This window comes from Canis aureus, chromosome 36 (assembly GCF_053574225.1).
Source record: "Canis aureus isolate CA01 chromosome 36, VMU_Caureus_v.1.0, whole genome shotgun sequence".
Classification (NCBI taxonomy): Eukaryota; Metazoa; Chordata; class Mammalia; order Carnivora; family Canidae; genus Canis; species Canis aureus.
The window spans coordinates 11,667,560-11,688,951 of record NC_135646.1 but is presented as its reverse complement, the minus strand read 5'-3'; the positions used below and the strand labels follow the sequence as shown (position 1 = coordinate 11,688,951).

The 21,392-nt window shown below is 34.0% G+C and overlaps 1 protein-coding gene across 9 annotated transcripts in view; it reads right to left on the bottom strand.

The window, feature by feature from the left end:
- Nucleotides 1–21,392, bottom strand: part of ERBB4 (erb-b2 receptor tyrosine kinase 4) — a 1,106,505-nt gene that overhangs the window by 244,148 nt on the left and 840,965 nt on the right. For 5 of the 9 annotated variants that reach the window (XM_077885345.1, XM_077885343.1, XM_077885349.1 and 2 more), the window contains 5 exons: nucleotides 19,908–20,040; nucleotides 14,281–14,374; nucleotides 8,267–8,421; nucleotides 1,225–1,269; nucleotides 1,029–1,103 (listed from right to left, as the gene is read on the bottom strand). In XM_077885345.1, coding sequence (XP_077741471.1) covers nucleotides 1,029–1,103; nucleotides 1,225–1,269; nucleotides 8,267–8,421; nucleotides 14,281–14,374; nucleotides 19,908–20,040 — 502 coding nt within the window. The remainder of the gene's footprint in view (nucleotides 1–1,028; nucleotides 1,104–1,224; nucleotides 1,270–8,266; nucleotides 8,422–14,280; nucleotides 14,375–19,907; nucleotides 20,041–21,392) is intronic. The other 4 variants (XM_077885348.1, XM_077885346.1, XM_077885344.1 and 1 more) reach the window with 2 other exon arrangements.

Here is a 21,392-nt window from a genome sequence, read left to right as displayed (position 1 = left end):
CAGTATTTCTACATAACATTGCAAAGTTACTAATTTCCTAAATATGAGATGTTTTAAAAGTCAAATTTATCAATATAATTTATAGACAGTAAAATTCATCCTTTTTAATCTACTGAATCATAATATTTGAGAAGCACATACATTCATGTACCCATCACCACTGTTAAGATATAGAACAATTTCATTACCCCTCTAAATCCTCTCATGTCCATTGCCAGGCACACTGGGCAACACTGCCACTGGCACTGCCCAATTTCCTATCCATATAGCTTTGCCTTTTCCAGAATGCCATATAAATGGAATCATATGGTATGTATTCTTTTAAGTCTAGTTTCTTTCATTTAGCATAACGTATTTGAGATCCATCCATATTTTGCATATGTCATTAGTTTCTTTCCGTTGCTGAGTAGCATTACAATGTATGGATATATCACAATTAAAGAACATCTGAGTCATTTCCAGGTTTTCGTGATTTTGAATAAAGCCACTGTAAACATTCATGCATTGGTGTCTGTATGAATCTAAATGAATGCTTTGTTTTTTTAATTCCAATTTGTACTTTTACCTGCATAAAGTATTTTCTATAGCCTTTAGTCTACAGTAATTCTGATGCCTACAGAATACACCAACCAGCTCAAAATAATATAAAATCAGAAAATGAATCAAATTAAACAAGAAACATCTTGCAAAAATATGTCAACTTTTACAAACTCCTCTCTTAAAAATATTTTTGCAAGAATCTACAAAATTAATAAAAAAATACTCTAATCAAAATATTTGATTAATAAATCGAAATCCTATTTAAATTGTACAAAGTTAAAAATCAATGATACTACTAATTTGTATTCTAAATTTATAAGGAATAAAGAAAAAAGGTAAGGAATGTGGCTTGAAAAGTAGTGTTATAAGCCTGTTTCATAATTTCCTAATTTAACATATTATAAATTTCACCCAACTGGTTAGTTTTTTTTATCCATGATAATTTGGAAAAGATTTGAGTGACAAAATGGAAACATGGTAGATGTTACCTAGCATGTTGTGGTAAAGTGGAATGGCCCGTCCAAGGATAATAAATGCAGTCATGACTAGTGGGACCGCTACACCTGCAGGCAATTACAGAACAGAAAACATCATTCTCCATTCACAGTGGCATGCACACACATGCACCAGTGCTCACACAAGGAGCCTTGGAGGAAGAACATGGGAAGCAAGCACACCAAGTACCTATCCATCAGGCCGATGCAGTCTTCAATACTTGAGCCTATGCACCTGCAGAAGATCCAAATTTTAAAAATACAAGGAAAAGAAAAATTAGTCATTTTTTGGGAAAAGAATCAGTAAGATAAATACAATTGTTTCAAATTCTTAATTACAGTTTTTAGACAGTTTTGGGACACTATGAATTTAAAGCCAGTGAGAAAATTATTGCTTGCTGGATACAGAGAAATAAGTTGCAAATACTATCCTAGTGGAATGCAAAGAAACATGTCCACAGTAAAGGAAATTGTACCCTGTTTCTGTGGATTATTTCCAAATACATATAACTCATTTCTAATATTTTCAGTTAATTTGCATCATTCATGTGTACATGTCTTGCTGAATTACTTGATATTTCAATGACTATAATTGGTTTTATGTATACAGTTTCTTCTAAAAGGACTTAAGCTTAAGTGAAAACTAAAATCAATAAAAAAGGAAACATGAGCTATTCAGTATAATATAATAACCTGATGCTTAATACTCATTAAAGATTGATTATGGCAGAAAATGACTTAACATGCTTTAATGCTATTCTTATGGATACTTTACATAATCACATTATTCCATTCCTTGGTTGTAACTGTTTTTAAAACATACTTATCTGTAAACATGAATTCATTTAAAAAGCAAATTAACTGGTTTCACCATACTGCAGTTTATCTTGACACTCTCTTTTAAAAGAACAGTGCCATAACAGGCAAACGAAAATAGGTTTTTAAACTGCCATCACATTTAACTGAAACAATAACAAATAAATAAATTCTCCCCAAGGAGATGATTACAGTGAGAACCAGGTAAGTAAATAATTCACTGAGATCAACATTTAAGTGAAATTATAGAAGTACAGAAAATCCTGACATACAGTCCCTAGAATTGCATTTTGAAGTATTATGGAAATATCATTTCTCCCATCTTCCAATGTACTTGAATTGTATTTCTTTCCCTTTTTTCTCATCAAATACGTATAGCTCCAGTACATTATCGAGAGTCCCTCTACAGCTATGATTTATAGAACTGTCTAATTCTGCTGATCCCAATTTTTCCCCAAACTCTAATTTCTAAAACTGAAAAAGAAGCTGAAGTTAAAATCACTATATAATGACGTAATAAGGTGCTTGTGTATAGGGTAGACTGACCATTATATCTTTTGCTAACTCTCAACATTGGTAAACTAATATAACTATGTATAATAATAATTAAATCATGGTCTCTTTGACTCACCAATATCTGCTATAATATTACTAGGTAGAAGGTTGTTTTCTTTTTTGAGGATTGGTTTTGAGTAGGCCAGAAAAAAATTAGTGTAGAAAAATAAGGGAAATACATCATGAAAAAATCTTTTAAAGAAGTAAATAAAAATATATATGTAGCATAGAGCATTGAATTGCTATTATAATCCATAACCAAAACCATTTCTTAAAATGGAACAAATAACTACTAAAAATGTTCCCAAATTTTCTTATATTGTTTTCTTTTTATTTTATTCTAAAGAACTTAATTTTTTCTTGGTTCATATTCTATCTTCTTCAAAATGCCTTTTTATACAGTATTGCTATTTTGTAAAACTAATAGCCTACTTCTTATTTCCAAGTAGAAATAAGCTGAAAAGCTATGATTAGTTTGCAATCTGTGTCTTTATAATAACCTTTGAAAGATAAAAAATATTTGAAAGTGAAATTCAACTTGAGGGGAAAGTGTGAATAATGAAGGATCTTTAGTCATCCATTAAAAAAAAACTGTTTGCATGCCTACTAAGTGTTGCTACTCTTCTAGGAGCTGGAGGGGGGAAAAAGATGAATTAGACACTTTTCCTACTCTTAACGAGCTCACAATTTAATGATGGAGACAGATGCATAACCAGATGTATATTGTATAATGTGATAAATATAATAAGAGACAAAGAGTGGCTTAAGGGAGCACAGTGGAGGGACACTTAGCTTCAGAAATGCACAGTAATCCCCATGGAAAAGTCAGGAAGCTGAAGTTCATGGTGCTGAGAACCAGAATGAGAGTAGCACTGATTTCTAATAGATAAGGTACAACAGGGAATTAAAGCATACATCTGAGGAAATGTCCAGTGCACATGAACAACTACAAATAATTCTGAATAGTCAGGGAGGAAACATGATGCAACAGGGAGAAGGAAAAGAAGCCAGATCATTAGACAGGAGCCAGAATTTGAAGGCTATTTGCTTAGAGGCAAACAATGGAGAACCACTGGAGGGTTTTAAAGAACTAATGGACTTGCTTGTTTGTGTTTAACATGGATCTCTGCCCTGTGAAGGCTGGTCAGCTGGGATCCAGGTAGATTCCTCTGGCACAGAGACTGTGTTTAGTCTATGTAAGAGATGAAAAAGGATTAAACTTGGGAAATGTAGAAGGGGAGGAGGGCGGGGGGGGGGGGTGGGAGTGAATGGGTGACGGGCACTGGGGGTTATTCTGTATGTTAGTAAATTGAACACCAATAAAAAATAAATTAAAAAAAAAAAGAAAGGGAAAAAAAATAAAAAAAAAATAAACTTGGGAAATGGCAACTAGGATAGAGGCCTGGGGACAGATTCGAGAGATATATTGAATAGTATGGGGGTGGGAGGGAGAAGCTGATGGCTGATTTGACAGAGGGGAAAGGTCAGAGGAATTAAACATGAATCAAATGTCTGTCTGTGAGAACAATAGTGAGAGAATGCAAGAGGCAGGTCACCTTTCCTCGTGTGTGTGTAGGGGGAGGAGGGGTTGATCATTTCAGTTTTATGGATCTACAGTATGTATCTAGTGTGCTCATCCTACATTTAGGTAAGAAATGTTCCTCACTCGCTGGAAAGAGGGGCCTGTGGTAGTGGAGCATCAAAGTACCAGTATGATGATCAATTTTAAAAGAGCGTACAGGAGAAAGTTAAAATTGTTAAGTGGATAAGATTGTTGAGGAAACCTCCATAAAGTGAGGAAAGCAGAGCCTGAGATTGAAACCCAAGGAACTCCAATGACCAGTAAATGACCTAAAATGAGCTCATATACCAGATGCATGAGAAAATATAATTGAATAGAAACAAGTAATTGCATCATCATGGGAGCCAAATCAGGAGGACCTTCAGGAAATGGGGTATTGTCAATGTCAAATGTAAAGAGAGGTCTCATAAAATAAGAACTACTTAGTTGTGTTTTTTGAGGTCACCAGAATTTCAGTTGCTGTGAGGTGGTTGAGAAGCAAGTTGGACAAGAAGAGAACAGAGGCAAGAGAAAATGGAGGTGCGTACTAAGGGGGCAGGATGTCGGCTTGGGGAAGTTTGTTGAGGGGATTGTGTAGGATATTTAAGATTTAAACATATTTATAAGCTGAACCTCAAAAGATGGAAGACAAAGAATAAGGATATGCCTGAAACCCCCTCATGCTTTCTAAATACAAGTTGCTGTGTATTTAAAGATGTGTACTCTATTTCAACTCTTTGTACTTTAAGCAATGAATTAAGATATGCAATTCATATGGATCCAGCAAGATCATAAAATGACAGAAACATTAAAGTTTTGAAAAGTCAAAATCCCAATATGAGACAAAAAAGGATAAGGAAAAATGCAACCCTCTGCAAAATTAGTGTTACAAAGTAAAGACTTTACAGGAAGATCAAAAACTATAACATGTTAATATAATATTTTACAAAAATATCTGGAATTCTGAACTCTGAGATGTGTTAAAAATTGGCCTACTACTTACTGATTTATAAGCGCTTTGATGTACCCATATATCTAATGTAGTTGAGATATTTTGACAAAATCTCTTTCAAATTTTGAAATGCAAAAGGAGGAATATTTTAAAATTTCAATTAAAAGAGTATACACAAAAAATTTCACTCTTCCTTCCATCAGCGAATAAATTTTCACTATATAAATTTAAAAATATAAAAAGAGTTGATAAAAAAGATTAAGGCATATAGGGAATTTAGTAATATGAAATCACAATTCTAATATCAACAAAAATATTCAATGAAAGTTTTCAAAGATGCCTTATGAAAAATAAATATCCCAGTCCAAAATCAAAATTAAATTGGTATTTATCATTGGATTCAATGATGTTAGTGTAGAAATCATGGTAAATGCCCTTATAGCAATTTAATTACCTACTAAATTTAATTCAGAAATCTTTAAAGAAATTTCTCTCCTGCTAATTTCAAATATGAGGATTATTTCTAAGTTTTCAATGCTTGCTCATCATTTCACAAAATGGGGAAGGGTCTTCCATGCAAGATACAAACTGTAAGAGTGAAAAGTCACTGAAACATGACACACTAGTGGTCAAGAGCTGTGTCTTAGTCATTTCTGAACTTAGCTATCACTATAGCTGATGCACAGCAGGTATTCAAATTAAGTTGAAGAATGCATGAAATGAGAAAAGGCTGCTAAACATAAAAGTCAAGAAGAGACAATGTTAACCACCCCCTCCAACCACCACCTCTTTAGGAATATTAATGAGAATCTCCTGATAGATACTAAATGGATAACCGATTTTAAAAGTATCTAAAGAACTTATTAGAGCCAATATATTTAATGTACTTTCAGAGTAATAAAAGTGCTTTTAAGGTATTACACACATAATTTTATTTTCAGAAAATCATTGAACAGTATTCAAAGTAAGAACTTTCCTTCTAAAAAAATGTGACTTGAGAGACTATTTCCATTAACTTGGTTCTTGAATTATCTAGCTGACATAATATCAACATATAAAAGAAAAGATGTTTTCCAAAGTGGAGTTGGCGTGGTGAGCTCACACCCATAGGTCAATTAGTACATGTGTTTTGGAATAAAAATTGTCACTTGTTCCATCATCTCCATTGTCCTTGTGATCTTTGTAGGGAAAAATCCTATCTCTACATGCAATTTGAAGAGAAAGGCCTAACTGCACAGAGCACCTCATCGCTTCACTAAAGGATGTCAAGGCACAGTGGTGCACAGCAGCACTAAAGAGTGGGATTTAGGAATTTAGGAATTCTGGGGTTGGGACCATAAAACTTTCATGAAGTAAGTGAACTTGGACAATATGGAAGATATTAAGAAAAGGATGGCAGGAGGCTAAAGGAAAACAAATACAAAATCCTTCAGGACTAAATCAATCATTACAGAATCCATTTACCTTGGAAGATGCCAAGAAATACAACATTCAAATTCTGTCTCATTGTCATTCCTCAATAGCTGAGTTAAAGACATTTTTCTATTTACTTGGAGTTCCTAAATGATCTGGTTGGATTGGTTTTCTTTATACCTTCATCCTCCTTTTTAATTGATGTCTGGCTTTTGTTGCTGTGGTAAATTGATCTCTTCATTCTACTTCTACTTCTTCCCACCATATATGTGTTCTTTTATTACATAATCATGATTTAAAAGGGCTGAGAGGAAGACACACCAGCCACACACCCAGACTATGGCTCTGTGATCTCACTTTCATTTCCCTAATGGCTTTCTTGTAATTAGATTTGCAAAAATAGCAAAAGGTCTCATTTTGAATGGCAACAGCTGTTGACATCAACATTATATTGAATAATTTACTGGTTTAATTTTAGCTGCAAAACAATAAAACCCTCCCGTGGATGATTATTTTAGCAGGCAAAGTTTTCCCTTTCTGTTGCTGACTCTTCTGCTCCGGTGGTACCAGTTGTTTCTTCATGAAATACTCTTAACCCAAGTGTGCCAAAAACTCGCAAGGGGAGAAGTTTATTCCTTCTAGTTTCCTTGAAGCGAAGTGTCTATGTGACTATTTCAGTATCTTCAGTCTATGTGCTTATGTAGTGTAAACCAATGAGTTGACATTAGCTCTTCCAAGCTGCATTTGAATTTGAATGCAGAATATTACTTTACCTTTTGAGGACCTGCTACTTCACAGAGGGACTTAAGCTGATTTCTTGACCTGCAGGAAATTGTGGCACCATCTGCAAATTGATGTCCTCTTGGCAGAAAATGATGTTGCTTGCTTAACTTCTTCAATATCCCCTAACAGCTAGCTCTTAATCTGGCAGAAAATCTCTTTATGGAATCTCAGAGTTTCCTGCCAGATGTAAAGTACCCGAGATGATTCTCAACAACAAGTGTATGTATCTGTACGTGGGAGTGTGCATATATGTGTGGGCGCTCATAATGGAGAAGAGGATTTATGGATAGGAGAAGGGTAGAGTATGCTAAATTGTTCTCAAGTCGAAATGCATCACCTTCTGGAGGAGAGAAAATGAAAAAGCCCTTACTGAAATAGATTTGCTGCTATCTTTTAAAAAAATTCGGTGTTGGGATTTGTTAGATGAGTGACATTGTTTCTTTCAGTTCAGTGCTTTTCTTCTTTCTATAATATGCTTTTGTTTTTCAATTGCTATCAGTTATCAAAGGTAATCTATTATTCATTGTATAATGCATCCTTTTGAAACAATAGAAACTATGTACTGGTCGAAGAAATTCTAGGTTATAGGTTAACCTCTAATACAATTACTTTTACAAAATGTATTTGTGATTTTACTGATATACATATCACTAAATTCCCCCCCAAACTTTTTTTTTCTGTTATCACTATTTTGCCTATATATTTTTTTTGAAGGAGTAATCCAAGGCACTATTCAGCAAAGAGAGCTATCCTTACCTTCAGTTTTGTTGTAAGAACCAAGAAATATAAACAGAAAACTTCTATTAAAGATTTATTAAGCACAAATCTCAAAAGTGTGATGACTATCTTATCTTTTCTAAGATATCTTAATATCGAGTAGCATTTGGAAGAATTCTACACTCTGTACAAAGTATACCTGCCAACAGCTTCATAAAGGTGTCAATAGAAGACTTTTAGGCAAATGTTAAACAGAAATATCCGAGAGGGTATACATTTGATTGCATAAACCATTTTCTTAGAAAGTCTTCCTCTTCAAATCAACAATTAATAGAGATGAATAGAGTTTTATATGAGAATATTACATATGTAGTAGACTGTGTCAAGGATAAAGATACTTGTGTGATGGAGTCCTTGGCCAGCAAGGATGCTTACCCTTGGGTGCAGTTTGGATGACATGGGTGGCACTCCCGATCCTGATCAGCATACTTGAAAATAAAACTGTTTGCCCCCTGTAAGCCATCTGGACATTTTTCCACACAGTTCGGGCCATCCTTAAAATGGGAGCACTTTGTGCAGTTGTCAGGTCCCTGAAGTATGAAAAACAAAACACAATAAAGGAAGGAAAATGGATGCTGTTCCCTCTGGTATTCATGTGGTCTAGTTACTGAGACTTCAGTCAGTGGCCAACCTTCCCCTAGGGAACTAGGGAGCATTTTCAGGACTACAAATGGGAATGTCGCACTTTCAGCTTTTCAATGTACAAGTGAGTTGTAAACTTTCCTTTGGTTTTCTATGATTATTTGAACAACAAATTTTAAATTTTACTATGGTTGAATTATTAAGAATTAGTTTAGGCAAATAAAATTTAATATGTAGGTTATTCTCCATCTCAAATCAGCTTGTGATAATGCTAAAACTCACATGTCTATTTATAGAAATTTTAATAAATCACAGTACAATACTGAGAGCACAATAAAGACACATTCTGATGAGCAAATATCAAAAGCCCCACAATAATAAAGTAGGCGCATGCAAAATAAAATTATATGAAGAAACTTAACAAATAATAAAGGTGATATAAATATGAGCATAATAAACTTTTTTTTTTTAAAGATTGTATTTATTTATGAGAGACACAGAGAGAGAGGCAGAGACAGAGGCAGAAGGAGAAGCAGACTCCATGCAGGGAGCCCGACATGGGACTCGATCCAGAGACATGGGATCACACCCTGAGCTGAAGGCAGACGCTCAACTGCTGAGCCACCCAGGCACCCCATGAGCATAATAGACTTAAAAAAGAATTAACTCAGTTTGTGAATTTGGGAGTCAAGAACTAATATTGGACAGAGCTATGTATTAGGCAGGGAGCGTCTACTCACAAGAGTGCATTATATCTCTCTACAAATGTTAATTCAAAAGCCGTCAGACAATGCACGCTGGTGATACAAAACATCAGGAAATCAATAAATATAATATTTTTAAATTTAAAGATTGAGGTTGCTAATGAAGAACAATGGTATAAAGAAGAAAAAGGAATCAGGAAGAGGTTTCAGGAAATTCTGGGACTGGTGAGGTTCAATCAAGCACCTGTCTATTTCACTATTTTGATGTAAGACTTAGAACTAGAAGAAAATTATCCTATGAAACATAATCCCCATTCAACCTGAAGAGTTTGCTATTGGCAACTTCTTATTTCCTACCAAAAAAGAATACTTCACATGCTTCCAATTTTAACACCTGCTCATGGGTACTTAGGCACGTAATGCCATCTATTATACAAAATCATTTACTGTGCTAGTATGCTCAGTGGCATGACTTATTGTACAAGACAAGAGACATGCTGATGTCTTCTTGCAGAATGCAAGAATAAAACTATGAGTAAATTAGACAGTTAAAGTCAAAATTAGAGATTAGGACTTATTTTTCTATAAAATTCTCTTGACGTAAAATAATATCCAGGTAAAATCAGAAGACACGAAAAATATGAAGCTAAAATTAAAATCATATTTAATATTTACGTACACTTGAAAAAGATTTTTTGTATATTTCCTTGTTTTTTAGGCATCTTTTACCTATTTGATTGTATTATCATGATATAAAACCTAATGTTCTAAGCTGACATAACTAAAATATGTCCTGACAAATCTCAAAAGAAATGAAATGTACTGATTCTCAAGCTCATTTCCATAATAAAGAGATTTTAGAAATATGTGTGTCTAATGCTTACTCTTCTATCATTATATTCCCAAAGCTTTTAAGAACCTAAATTCAGTGAATGAACTGATTAATGCAATGATAAAAAAACAGAGGTGAAGGCAATATTGTTCCTTATCTCTGATTTTAAACTACCTTTGGACTCAATTATGCACCCAGCAGACTAAAGGATAAGCTAAATCCTGATAGAAATATTACATTCTTTTTCTGCAGTGACAATTGATGATTTTCACTGGTAACTACTCTAAGAAACAATGCTATTATTCACCAGTATCCAATTCTCTTCCACTTCTAGCCACTCAGAGGACTGAAATTCTCCTCCCACAAGAAGTGAGGTGTGTCTTGTTTGAGACAATGAAATTAAGTAGAAGCGATTTATGAGACTGCCAGTGCTAAACTCTCCAGCCTTCTCTTTCCCTGCTGCCATGATGCAAAGATGCGATGAAGATGCAGAGATCCCATAAATGTGAAGCATCTCAGATGGAGCATTAGACCAGTAGGAGGAGGAGGGCTGCCTTGCAGGACACTTTACATGAAAAAAGATTTAAATGTTCCTTTTTTTTTTTTTTTGTATATGTTTTTATTGGAGTTGATTTGCCAACATAAAGCATAACACCCAGTGCTCATCCCATCCAGTGCCACCCTCAGTGCCTGTCTCTATAGGCTACTGTAATATGGGGGTTATTTGTTATGGCAGCAGAACCTTTAGTAACTTTAACAACTACTTCATCTTTTATCATTCTCCTTCTCTATCTCTTCTTTGTATGCTGCCTCTTTGGCTTATATTTTAATCTTCTAAAACTCTGATTTCCCTTACTTCCCTTTCTTCTCACATGCCCTTTCTTATCTTTCTTGATAGGAACACACAAGAGTACAGGGAATAAGGTGGAAAGGACAAAGTTATAGCAGCAATGTCCACAATAGCCAAGCTGTGGAAGGAGCCTTGGTGTCCATTGAAAGATGATGGATAAAGAAGCTGTGGTCTATGTATACAATGGAATATTCCTCAGCCATTAGAAACGACAAACAGCCACCATTTGCTTCCATATGGATGGACCTGGAGGGTATTATGCTGAGTGAAATAAGGCAATCGGAGAAGGACAAACATTATATGGTCTCATTCATTTGGGGAATTTAAAAAATAGTGAAAGAGAATAAAGGGGAAAGGAGAGAAAATGAGTGGGGGATATCAGAAAGGGAGACAGAACATGAGAGACTCCTAACTCTGGGAAATGATCAAGGGGTGGTGGAAAGGGAGGTGGGCGGGGGGTGGGGAATGACTGGGTGACGGGCACTGAGGGGGTACTTGATGGGATGCGCACTGGGTGTTACGCTATATGTTGGCACATTGAACTCCAATAAAAAAAAAGCTAAAAAAATAAAAATAAAAATGAAATGAAATAAATAAAATAAATAATAAAATAAAATAAAATAAAATAAAATAAAATAAAATAAAATAAAATAAAAAAATAAAATAAAATAAAAAGACCAAGGGCAGACATGCAAACGTATAAAATCAGGGACTTGTTTTATTTCAAAGTTGGCCCTCTCAAGATTATCTGGGGTTTCTATCACATTTAAATAGTGTAATATTATCCCATTTTACATACAACAGTTATAATCTCAGAAAACATATTATCCTTATTATATTACAGAATTTTGCCTGGGGTGGGAGGAGTCACTTCTATAGTTGAATCCCAGTCCCACATCATACAGATTGCTGACTTTTTGGTGCAACTTTCTAATTATTATAGGTTTGGGTCCTTTATATTTTAAATGGAAAAAGTGATAGTATGCTTCAGATATAATAGTGTCTGACAAATATACATGTGTACCAATTATTATTTCCCAATTATTATTAGGGAAATATGGACAAGCCAGGTAAATCATAAGACCAGGTGTGGGAATTCCAACCAGCTTTATGACTTCAGTCTCATCACAATGTCAGCCTCACAAAGAAGTCTCCAGAACTTCTTGGATATCTTAAATGATAGATGCCTGTTACATGGCATAGGGAAGCACATCCGTCTGTAGTTGTGATAATCAATATGTGAACCCAGAAATGGCAAAAATCCAATATAAATTGTAAAAGCTGAAAGCAGGCCATCTCCTAGTGAGAACAGTTAGGGCTATCGTTTGAGCTCCTCAGTTCTGCCCATTTCTCAGACACCTGTCCTAAAATGTGTTCTTACCTGCCTAGCGTTTCAAGGCTTACTGATCAAGTAAAAAAATAGGTTTTCTTGATTCTGTGCTCTGATCTTCCCCAAATAAGTGATTCAGGTTTACTAAACCTTTCCTATTTTTGATTTATTGCCTTTCCTATTCTCTATACATATCAATTGACAATGTTAACGGTTGGTGGTAAATTTGACTATATGGCCCCACGATGTTGTCATTTAAAAAATCAAAATGTGTTCTTCAAAAATCTGTTTTTCCACTCTTTTTAGTGAGCAAATAATTTTGAAAATTGGGGAAAAACCATTAACTATTAGGGTCTTCTATGTGTGGTTTATAAACTGTCTCAGTCTTTCGAGTAACAAAAGAATGAACAGATATACTATGAACACATATAAATTAAAATGAATTAACAAAAGATATTTACCAGCATAATTTTATACCATGGGAGGCAGCATGAGGAATAGAAAAAGCACAGGGCTGGTTTTTCAGCCTGCCTTGTTATTGTAATGGCACATTTCCAAAGACTCAGTTTCTTTGAAAGACATATTTTTTTTCATTCTTTGACTTTTGACTAAATAACATAACATATTATGCCAATACTAACATATTGACTAAATATGTTAGTGTTTAAAGAAGTCTTATACAGATAGCTCAGTCTGCTTTAACAACCTATTTCAGAACTTATACTTCCCCATGTTTCACGTCATTCTTTCCAGCATCCACATTTCTCATGCTGCGGATTAATTGTGTTTTCCATTAATAGCCTTAGCGGGGACAGAAAATAGCCAAATGTACCCTTTGCATACTTACTTGGAGATCATTTACATATTAAATTATCTTTTTAGACTTTGGTTCTTCAGGCCAAATCACATTACTTCTTTTTCTCAGAGGTCTGAGTTTCCAAGCTTAATCATCCTGGTGGTAATCCTCTGAACTGTCCAAGTTTTCCACATCCTTCTTTAGATGAAGTTCCAGAATGGCTCATTGGGGCCTATTGGAAGTTTGGAGGGCTCAATGATATTTTTTTTCTAAGCTAAATAAGTGCTGAGTAAGCACTCTGGTAGAAAAATTAGTATTGTTTTAATTGCATATAAACTCGTATGGAGCAATGTTGAGCTCTTGGCTACACCCAAATGTCGGTCCCCAAATAATCTATTGAGAAATGACTCAATACACACAAAAAAAACCCTGGAAATTTGTCTAAAGAAGGATGAATATAGCACTTTGGAATAACAAACTCATATTGACCTCATTATTAGGAGAACATCTGAATAATGGGAACCAAAGGGAGATCTGAAAAAGAATTATCATCTTCTCTATAAGGCAAACTTCAAACATGTAAATACCAACATATATCCATCAAGACTTTCCTGATCCCATAACCCCTCTTTCATTCTCATAGCTCTGTTTTTCTTTCTGCCATAGTATTTATCACACTGTTTTAGATTTTAGTTTATAAGTGTTTGCCCTCTCCCTTCTGTCTTTCACAATGTTCTTCATAATGACATAACAGTTAAATAATCAAACATATAAATGAATGTGTTATAGTTTACCCCAAATACACCATGAATTTTTACATTCGCATATCTTTGTATGTTTCTTCTCTCCAGATTCTTCTTCAAAGCACAACTCAAACATCACTTCTCTATAGCCTTCCCTGATGCCCTACTTTCCATCCCAAAGACAGATTAATTTATCTCTTGTTTGTGTTCCTATAACAATTTATACATACGTATATTTTATAATTATTTTGGTTCAATCTAGTTACTTATGTAGTTCTCCTTTCTTTTCAAGACTGTGCAGTTTTCAAGGGCATATCCATATCCTCTTTTTAAATACATTATCTGAAATATAAATATTTCAGAAATTGAATTTGTAAATATTTCATCTCTACTACCAAACAGTAAGCCTCTTGAGGGAGGAATATCAAACATGATTCCCTCTAGTAAGCTATAAACACCTGTTGAATGGATGGATAAACGATAAAGCAATGACATAACATTCACACATGAAGCTAAATAAGCCAACACAACCACAGATGTCTTCAAGCTTACCGGTCCATGGCAGGTGAGGATGCCATCTTCCATCTTCTCACACTGGGGGTCACACTCCACACAGATGGAGCCATTCTCAAACTCTCGAAATTCACTGTGAAAACATCAGCTGCATGAGGTGGTATAAGCAAACAAGCTGTCAACTTAACAAATGAAGTAACATCTGCTAAAAGTCTTATTGGCAGAGTAAATTCTAGAGTCTGTTTCTCTATGTGCCAGAAGCATCAGAATCATTTCCCTGTACATTAAGGAATAAGTTCTCCATTAGGAGAAAAGATAAACTGCAGCCAGATGGCTCTCCTTGCCCTCCATTGGGTTCAACGATAGACTCATTCAGGAAACCTCTCTCTTGTGAGAGATATCCTAACATTCTAAAAAAAAAAAAAAAGAAAGAAAGAAAGAAAGAAAGAGAAAAAGAATGACTCTTTTGATGACACAGCAGAATCATTTTTACCTTTTTTAAAGTAAAGCTGTGCCTGTTTGTCTCTATATAAAATTTTACTCTTGGCTGAGCTTTATTTTTTAAACTCTGAAAGAACTATTGTATTTTTCTTGTTGCTAAGTTACATGATATTCCCCATCCCTGTCCTTCAAATCCCAAGACTCTTCAATTTATTTTTGGTGAAACTTCAAAAAATGCTTTGATTTCATTTTTTCTTTTAAACAACTGCCTTGGAGAATTAGAGAAAATATCTTTTTATGGCAGATTTTATATTCTTAGATTATTGATCTAATATCACAACATCTTTTCAGTTTAAAATCTTTTTGAAGTAATTCTATATGGTACAAAATAAAAAAAAAACAGTTTAATGATAACATTCTAAAACTTTCTAATTAAAATCTAGGATGATGGTTATCCCTTTCCATAACCTTACATTTTGTAGCTATTTAAATATTAAATGTTATCAATAATAAGCCTTCCAATCAATATCTACTGTCAAGTTTTCATTTCAATATTTGGATATCATTCATGTATAATATGTTAAATATCCCATTCCTACTAATGTTTCAGAGGATGAAGCACTGGATAAAGACAATTTAGAATGCCAGTTATAAGTCATTAACGAGACCTGACTAAATATCTATAGTTTCTGTATTACTTTGTGTCTGTATATCATGAGCTGTCATTCCAAGCTAAAAGCATTGTAAATATGGCAGTTATGGATTAATTAGGTGATAAATTTAAATTTATTTTTCCCTAAAATAAAGTGTTCACTTATTTTCATAGTGAACTATCTCATTTGGTTACTGTAAAGGCTTAATAAATGATAGAAGTTGAAAAGGTGGGCTATATTTTCTGTTGGTTAAATTAAAACCACACATACTTTAAAGCAAAATAATTAAGTTAAATTGATGGTTTGGTTATGTATCAATGCACATATTTAGTTACATGGATTTTGCATTTTTAAAGTGAGATGTTGGTTTGCTATGGATTAAGCTTCTTCTTCTTTTTTTATTTTTGAATTAAGCTTCTTACAAATTTCCTTAAATTTAAAATCTCAATTACATAGAAATATTTTCTTCTGCATGTTTCATCAACATGAATTATATAAAGCACTTGACAGAGGAAATCTTCAGAATAAAAACGCCAAAACGACCCGGTATGAGGGTAGGGGGGATGGTTGGTCAATTGTGAAAATAATAAAAAGTATCAGTAAAATGAAATTATAAAACAGTTACAGCAAAACCTGCAATCATTAGTAAATTTCTTTTTTTAGTACAGTTTCTTGGGTTGCTAAAGGGTTATGTTACTGAATGAAGGTCATAATTTTTGTGGTACGAAAACACTGTCATGCTTTTTAAATTTTTTTTTCTCTTCTTGAAAACCACTCTCCACACACAGAGTTGACAAAGTGAATATATCCGAAAAAGTCATGGAGAACAATCTAGCTGCCTTTTCTTCTATAGACTACTGTTTGCATGGCTTTGGGTTCTCCTCCTTAGAGCTCTCAGAACAGAATCTTCTTATAATTTTCATTACCTCTTCTGTTCTTCATTGTCACCGTCTCCATCATTGCTTTTTCTTCTCTACTTCCAAATTATTATACAGTGACTTTGCCAGAGATTCCCTTCACTTGAATCTAACCTAACAAATCACTGTGTATTGAGCTGAATTTTGCATACTGAAGTTTTTGTCACTTTTTTTTACTACTCTACATTTCTCACAGTCTTGCTGTGTGTGCTACCTTAGCCAATCCTGTGATCCAGAGCAAATGCTTTGGAGTCAAGTTCTTCCCAAATGTGGCTGGTGTTGCCAATGTCAACACTAATACTTCTAGGCCTTAAATCCCTTAACATCTCTAAGACTTCACTTTGCAAATATTCTCTGTGAAAGGGAAAAAGTGTTTCAATGAGAGGTTGTGATTTTTAAATATAAAAATGCCCACAAAGAGCTTAGACTGGCACTCTTTCTGATGTTTCCATGTTGTTCTTAACATTTCAAAAGCATTTGACCATGTTGCCAGTTAAGAACAATTTTAAGATTGCATGGGAATGAGTTTTGTCTTTCATTTTAAATGCTTGCACACTGTAGTTAAGAGTTGCTGAAATACAGTAACTTCTATGACCTGGATTTGAATGCTAACAGCCAGGAATTAACTGATTTTCTTTTTGCCTTCAGAACCTCCTCTTTTGAGGATTTCTTCTTATATAAAAATTATATAAATGTCAGTCCCCTGATTTTGGTAAATGTCCTATTTGTTATTTGTTTTCAGGAGCTTTAAGTTGACTAACCATCTAATCAGCTTAGATTAATAGACATAAAAAGAAAATGATGATAATCACCTTAGTAGTAAAAATTCTAGCAACACTTAATTATGCATTTTCTCATTTATTAATCATAATTATCCTATGAAGTTGACACTATTATTATTCCCATTTTCCATATATGAAAACTAAGTTTAGAACAGTTAGGTTATTTATCAAAGATTGAAAACGAGGAAATAAAAAAGAAAAAAAGAAAACAAGGAAATGATGAAGTTAGGTTTTGAATTCATTATTCCTCAAAGGCTGTTTTAACTACCAGGCAATGTTGGAAGAAATTAGTCAGTACCACAAGATTGGAGGTGGAAAAATCTATCACTGCATAGGCTAGAATTATGTCAGACTTTTTACAAGGCAATTTCATTTATTATCCTTCAAAGTAGCCCTTACATATGATTTCCTAGAGACCTATTCCTGTTACAAAATACATTAAAACATATATTTCTTTAATACTTTTGATATAATGACTTAGAAAATGTTAAACTTCCAAAACGGTCTAGTAATCAGTGTTGTTTATTTAGAAAACAGGTATTTTTCCTTTTCTTGGCTTTCATTATTTTGCGGACATGAGACAAAAGATGGTATATGCATCCACATATTCATCCATTTCATATTTCTGACAAGGTTAAAACTGAAATATTAAGGGGGAAAAACATCATCTGGAAAAGAAACAGGATGGAACTCACATGCCCTAAATTCTAGGACTGACTTGATTCTTTGACAATAGAATGACACTGGTCAACGCTTAATTCTATCAATTTTCTTTCTTTTTTTTTTTTCAGATTTTATTTATTTATTCATGAGAGACACAGTGAGAGGCAGAGACACAGGCAGACGGAGAAGCAGGCTCCATGCAGGGAGCCTGATGTGGGACTCGATCCCAGGTCTCCAGGATCATGCCCTGGGCTGAAGGCAGGCGCTAAACTGCTGAGCCACCGAGGGATCCCCAATTCTATCAATTTTCAGTGTTTATAAGATGTTGCTGTTAGGGGCACCTGGGTAGCTCAGTCAGTTAAGCATCTTAAAAAAAAAAAAAAAAAGATGTTGATGTTAGAGAAGATGATTTCCGGAGCTCAATTCCTCTCCAGAACTGCATATATATGTTCAATGAATTCATAATGTAACATTCACTAAATAATATTAAAGTCTATTAATTAAATTTTAACAGCATCAGTGGCTTTAGAACAAATAATCATGTTTTGATCTGAAGTATTTTACATACAGAAATATCATTCATTTATAATGAGAATAAACATGACTACAATTTAATGAGAAAAGCAATATATAATTTGTTATCCATTATCAAATTTATGAGCTGATTGTACCTTACAAAATTGTAAGCTGAAAATTTCCTGAAAAACAATTAAATTCTTATTTTGAAAAGTTTCATACTTAAACTTCTCATTTTATTTTTTTTCCCTAAATTTCATGAAGGGAACTGGTTTTGGTCATCTTTCAAAGAAGAGACATACTAATATATTATTATTATTATAGACTGTAGATTTCTATCTTTCTGATATAAAATGCAAAAGTACAATGTTATCTCAGATCATGAAATGTTGCCTAAAATTGAGGACAATTCTATTATCATTGTAATGAAATTGCAATTCATGGTTTGATTTCAGAACAAGTATATTCCTCGTATATTAACCATTTAGAGGTCATTTAAATAATAAACTATTGAATTATTAATGACATGCAGAATTCTAAAGCTATAAGGATTTGAACCTGTAAAAAAATAAAATAAAATGGGACAATTTATGAGGCAAAAGAAGAAATGAGATAATTTCAAAACTACACTTTTACCAACCTGTTGAAAATCCTTTCAGTGAGCATCATATGAAAATTTGACTGGAGAACAGTGCTAAAAAATGTATTATAAGACTAATAGAGGACAACTGTGATGCATGAAATGGTATGTTATGATAAACTGGTTTTATGAGTATGTGAAATGCCATGTAACAAGAAATACACTAGGTTTATTGTTGGCAATGTGATTATTATTGCATCACAAGGAATTTGAAATTCTTTTTTTATAAATGTATTTTTTTATTGGTTCAGTTTGCCAACATATAGAATAATACCCAGTGCTCATCCCGTCAAGCGCCAACCTCAGTGCCCATCACCCAGTCACCCCCACCCCCTGTCCACCTCCCCTTCCCAGAGTTAGGAGTCTCTCATGTTCTGCCTCCCATTCTGATATTTCCCACTCATTTTTTTTGTTTGTTTCCCAGAGTTAGGAGTCTCTCATGTTCTGTCTCCCATTCTGATATTTCCCACTCATTTTTTTAATTTAAAACACTGCTTAGGTTATCTTTAGAAAGTGGTAGACTGCTTTCAAAAACCTCTCCAAGTAGAAACTACAAAGGCAATTTTTCTATAGGGCTAAGCAATTGTCAGAGAGATTGAAATGTATATCGTTCTTTCTAATATACAAATAGACACATAATTTGGATGGAAAAAATGTAATAGTTATGCAGTAATTCCAGATGAAAATTAATAGGAAAGCATGTAAAAAAACTACTATTGGGAGATATGAGAGGAAATATTACTTGTAACAATCTTCTTCATAAGGAAAATAAGAATATATTTTTCAATTTTGCTTCAGTATAAATTGCTACAATTTATTAAGAAGGACATATTTGGACTTGTCTTATTTCAAATAAAATTCTTTCCCCTTAAAATAATTCTTCAGGTGTTTTCGCAACAAGAGCTCCCCTTAAAAACATCAGCCAGCACACACATTCTGCAATTTCACCAATTTCTGAAATTCAGATAATTTCATTTTCTTATCATTTAAAAATCTGAACCAACCAGTGCCTCAAAGCTCATGAGGTAAAGGTGATGTTGTAAGATAACCTTACCCGTCATAGAGGTTACAAGACTCTATGCAGCTCCTTCCTCTGCTGAAGCGACGGCAGGACAGGCACTGGTCGGGGCCAGGTCCCCAACAGCCATCGCTTGAACACAGATGGTTGCACACCATTCCTTCAGCAGCTGGAAAACACACCAAATTCAAGGGTGAAATAAAACAGAAGCCTTCAAAAAAAAAAAAAAAAGAAGGCTTTGTTAAGACTTAACCTTTTAAAATGAATTTTCCAAAGTGATGCTATTTCTGAAGAAGTTGGTTTGAAAGAGAACTGTGGCAGAAAGCTTTGCTTACTCAGTCACCATGGCCCACACTACTGTCAACTTCTTCTATATTGCAGAGCCCCCATCAGTGTGTGTATATAGAACCGCTATATTTTCATAAAAATGTACACATGTCAATTGTCTACATCAAAATTCTAAGGAGGAATGGTGATAGAAATTAACCTTCCCTTTAAGGCAAGAAGCAAACAACACCTTTTTCAATCCAGCCCTTTGCTCCACTGAGACACCACAAATTCTAACTTCAATTCCATATAAGAGTTTGATGAAGAAATTAAACAAATAGTTCTTGTCTTAAAAAAAAAATAAAAAAAAGAAAAAGAAGAATGTCTCAAAGGTAGGAGGTGAGGAGAGAAATGGAAATAAAATACAAGGTTTTTATAGGCCTCTGCTTGCCTTGATATTTAGTCAAATTAGCACATGTAAGGAAAAGGATTTGCAAATATATGAAACAAATTGTAGTCACTGATGAGGAACTGTAGAGATTAAAGTAATAACACTGATTTTTAGCCTTGTCTCTATATATTTGTTGATGGGAGGGGTGCCAAAGAATTTTGGGACTGTTAAAATTGGGACTTAGATTCATCGTCTGTTTCCTTTTATATTGAGTAACATTTATTCAGTATATTATTATTTATATGGAATAACATGATTTTAGTAAAAGGATACTAGATGTTGATTAAGGTCCTATTAAGACTTTAAATGTTATTCTGAGTGTCAACAGTGATTTGAGTCATCTGAAATACGATTTTATGTGGTTTTCATAAATTATTAAGAATTTCCAAGAAGATAAAAAAAACATCAAAAATCATCTTTATCTTCACATGAGTTACCAAGCTTAATTACTATGGGACGTAAGTTGTCATGACAAGAGCATTTGTGAGATGGGTTGGGATATCACTGAATATGTGAGTATAATGTAAGCAGGGAACACATCTGTGGAAGTTACCCTCTTTAACATATGCTTGAGAAAGTGAATTGCCAGCATCCATGATGCTGACTACTTATAAAACAGTGAAACAAAATCATCCAATTCATGTATCCTGTCTCATATCCTGCAGCCTTAAGGAGGCCCTTAGGCTCAGCTGTGGAAATTTTTTTCTCAAGGCAGAGTTAGACCTACTAAGTCTTTTTACTTCATAACTGCTTAATTGAATAACCTCTTCCAACATAAGAGAGAAGCTGTGTGTGTGTTTAGC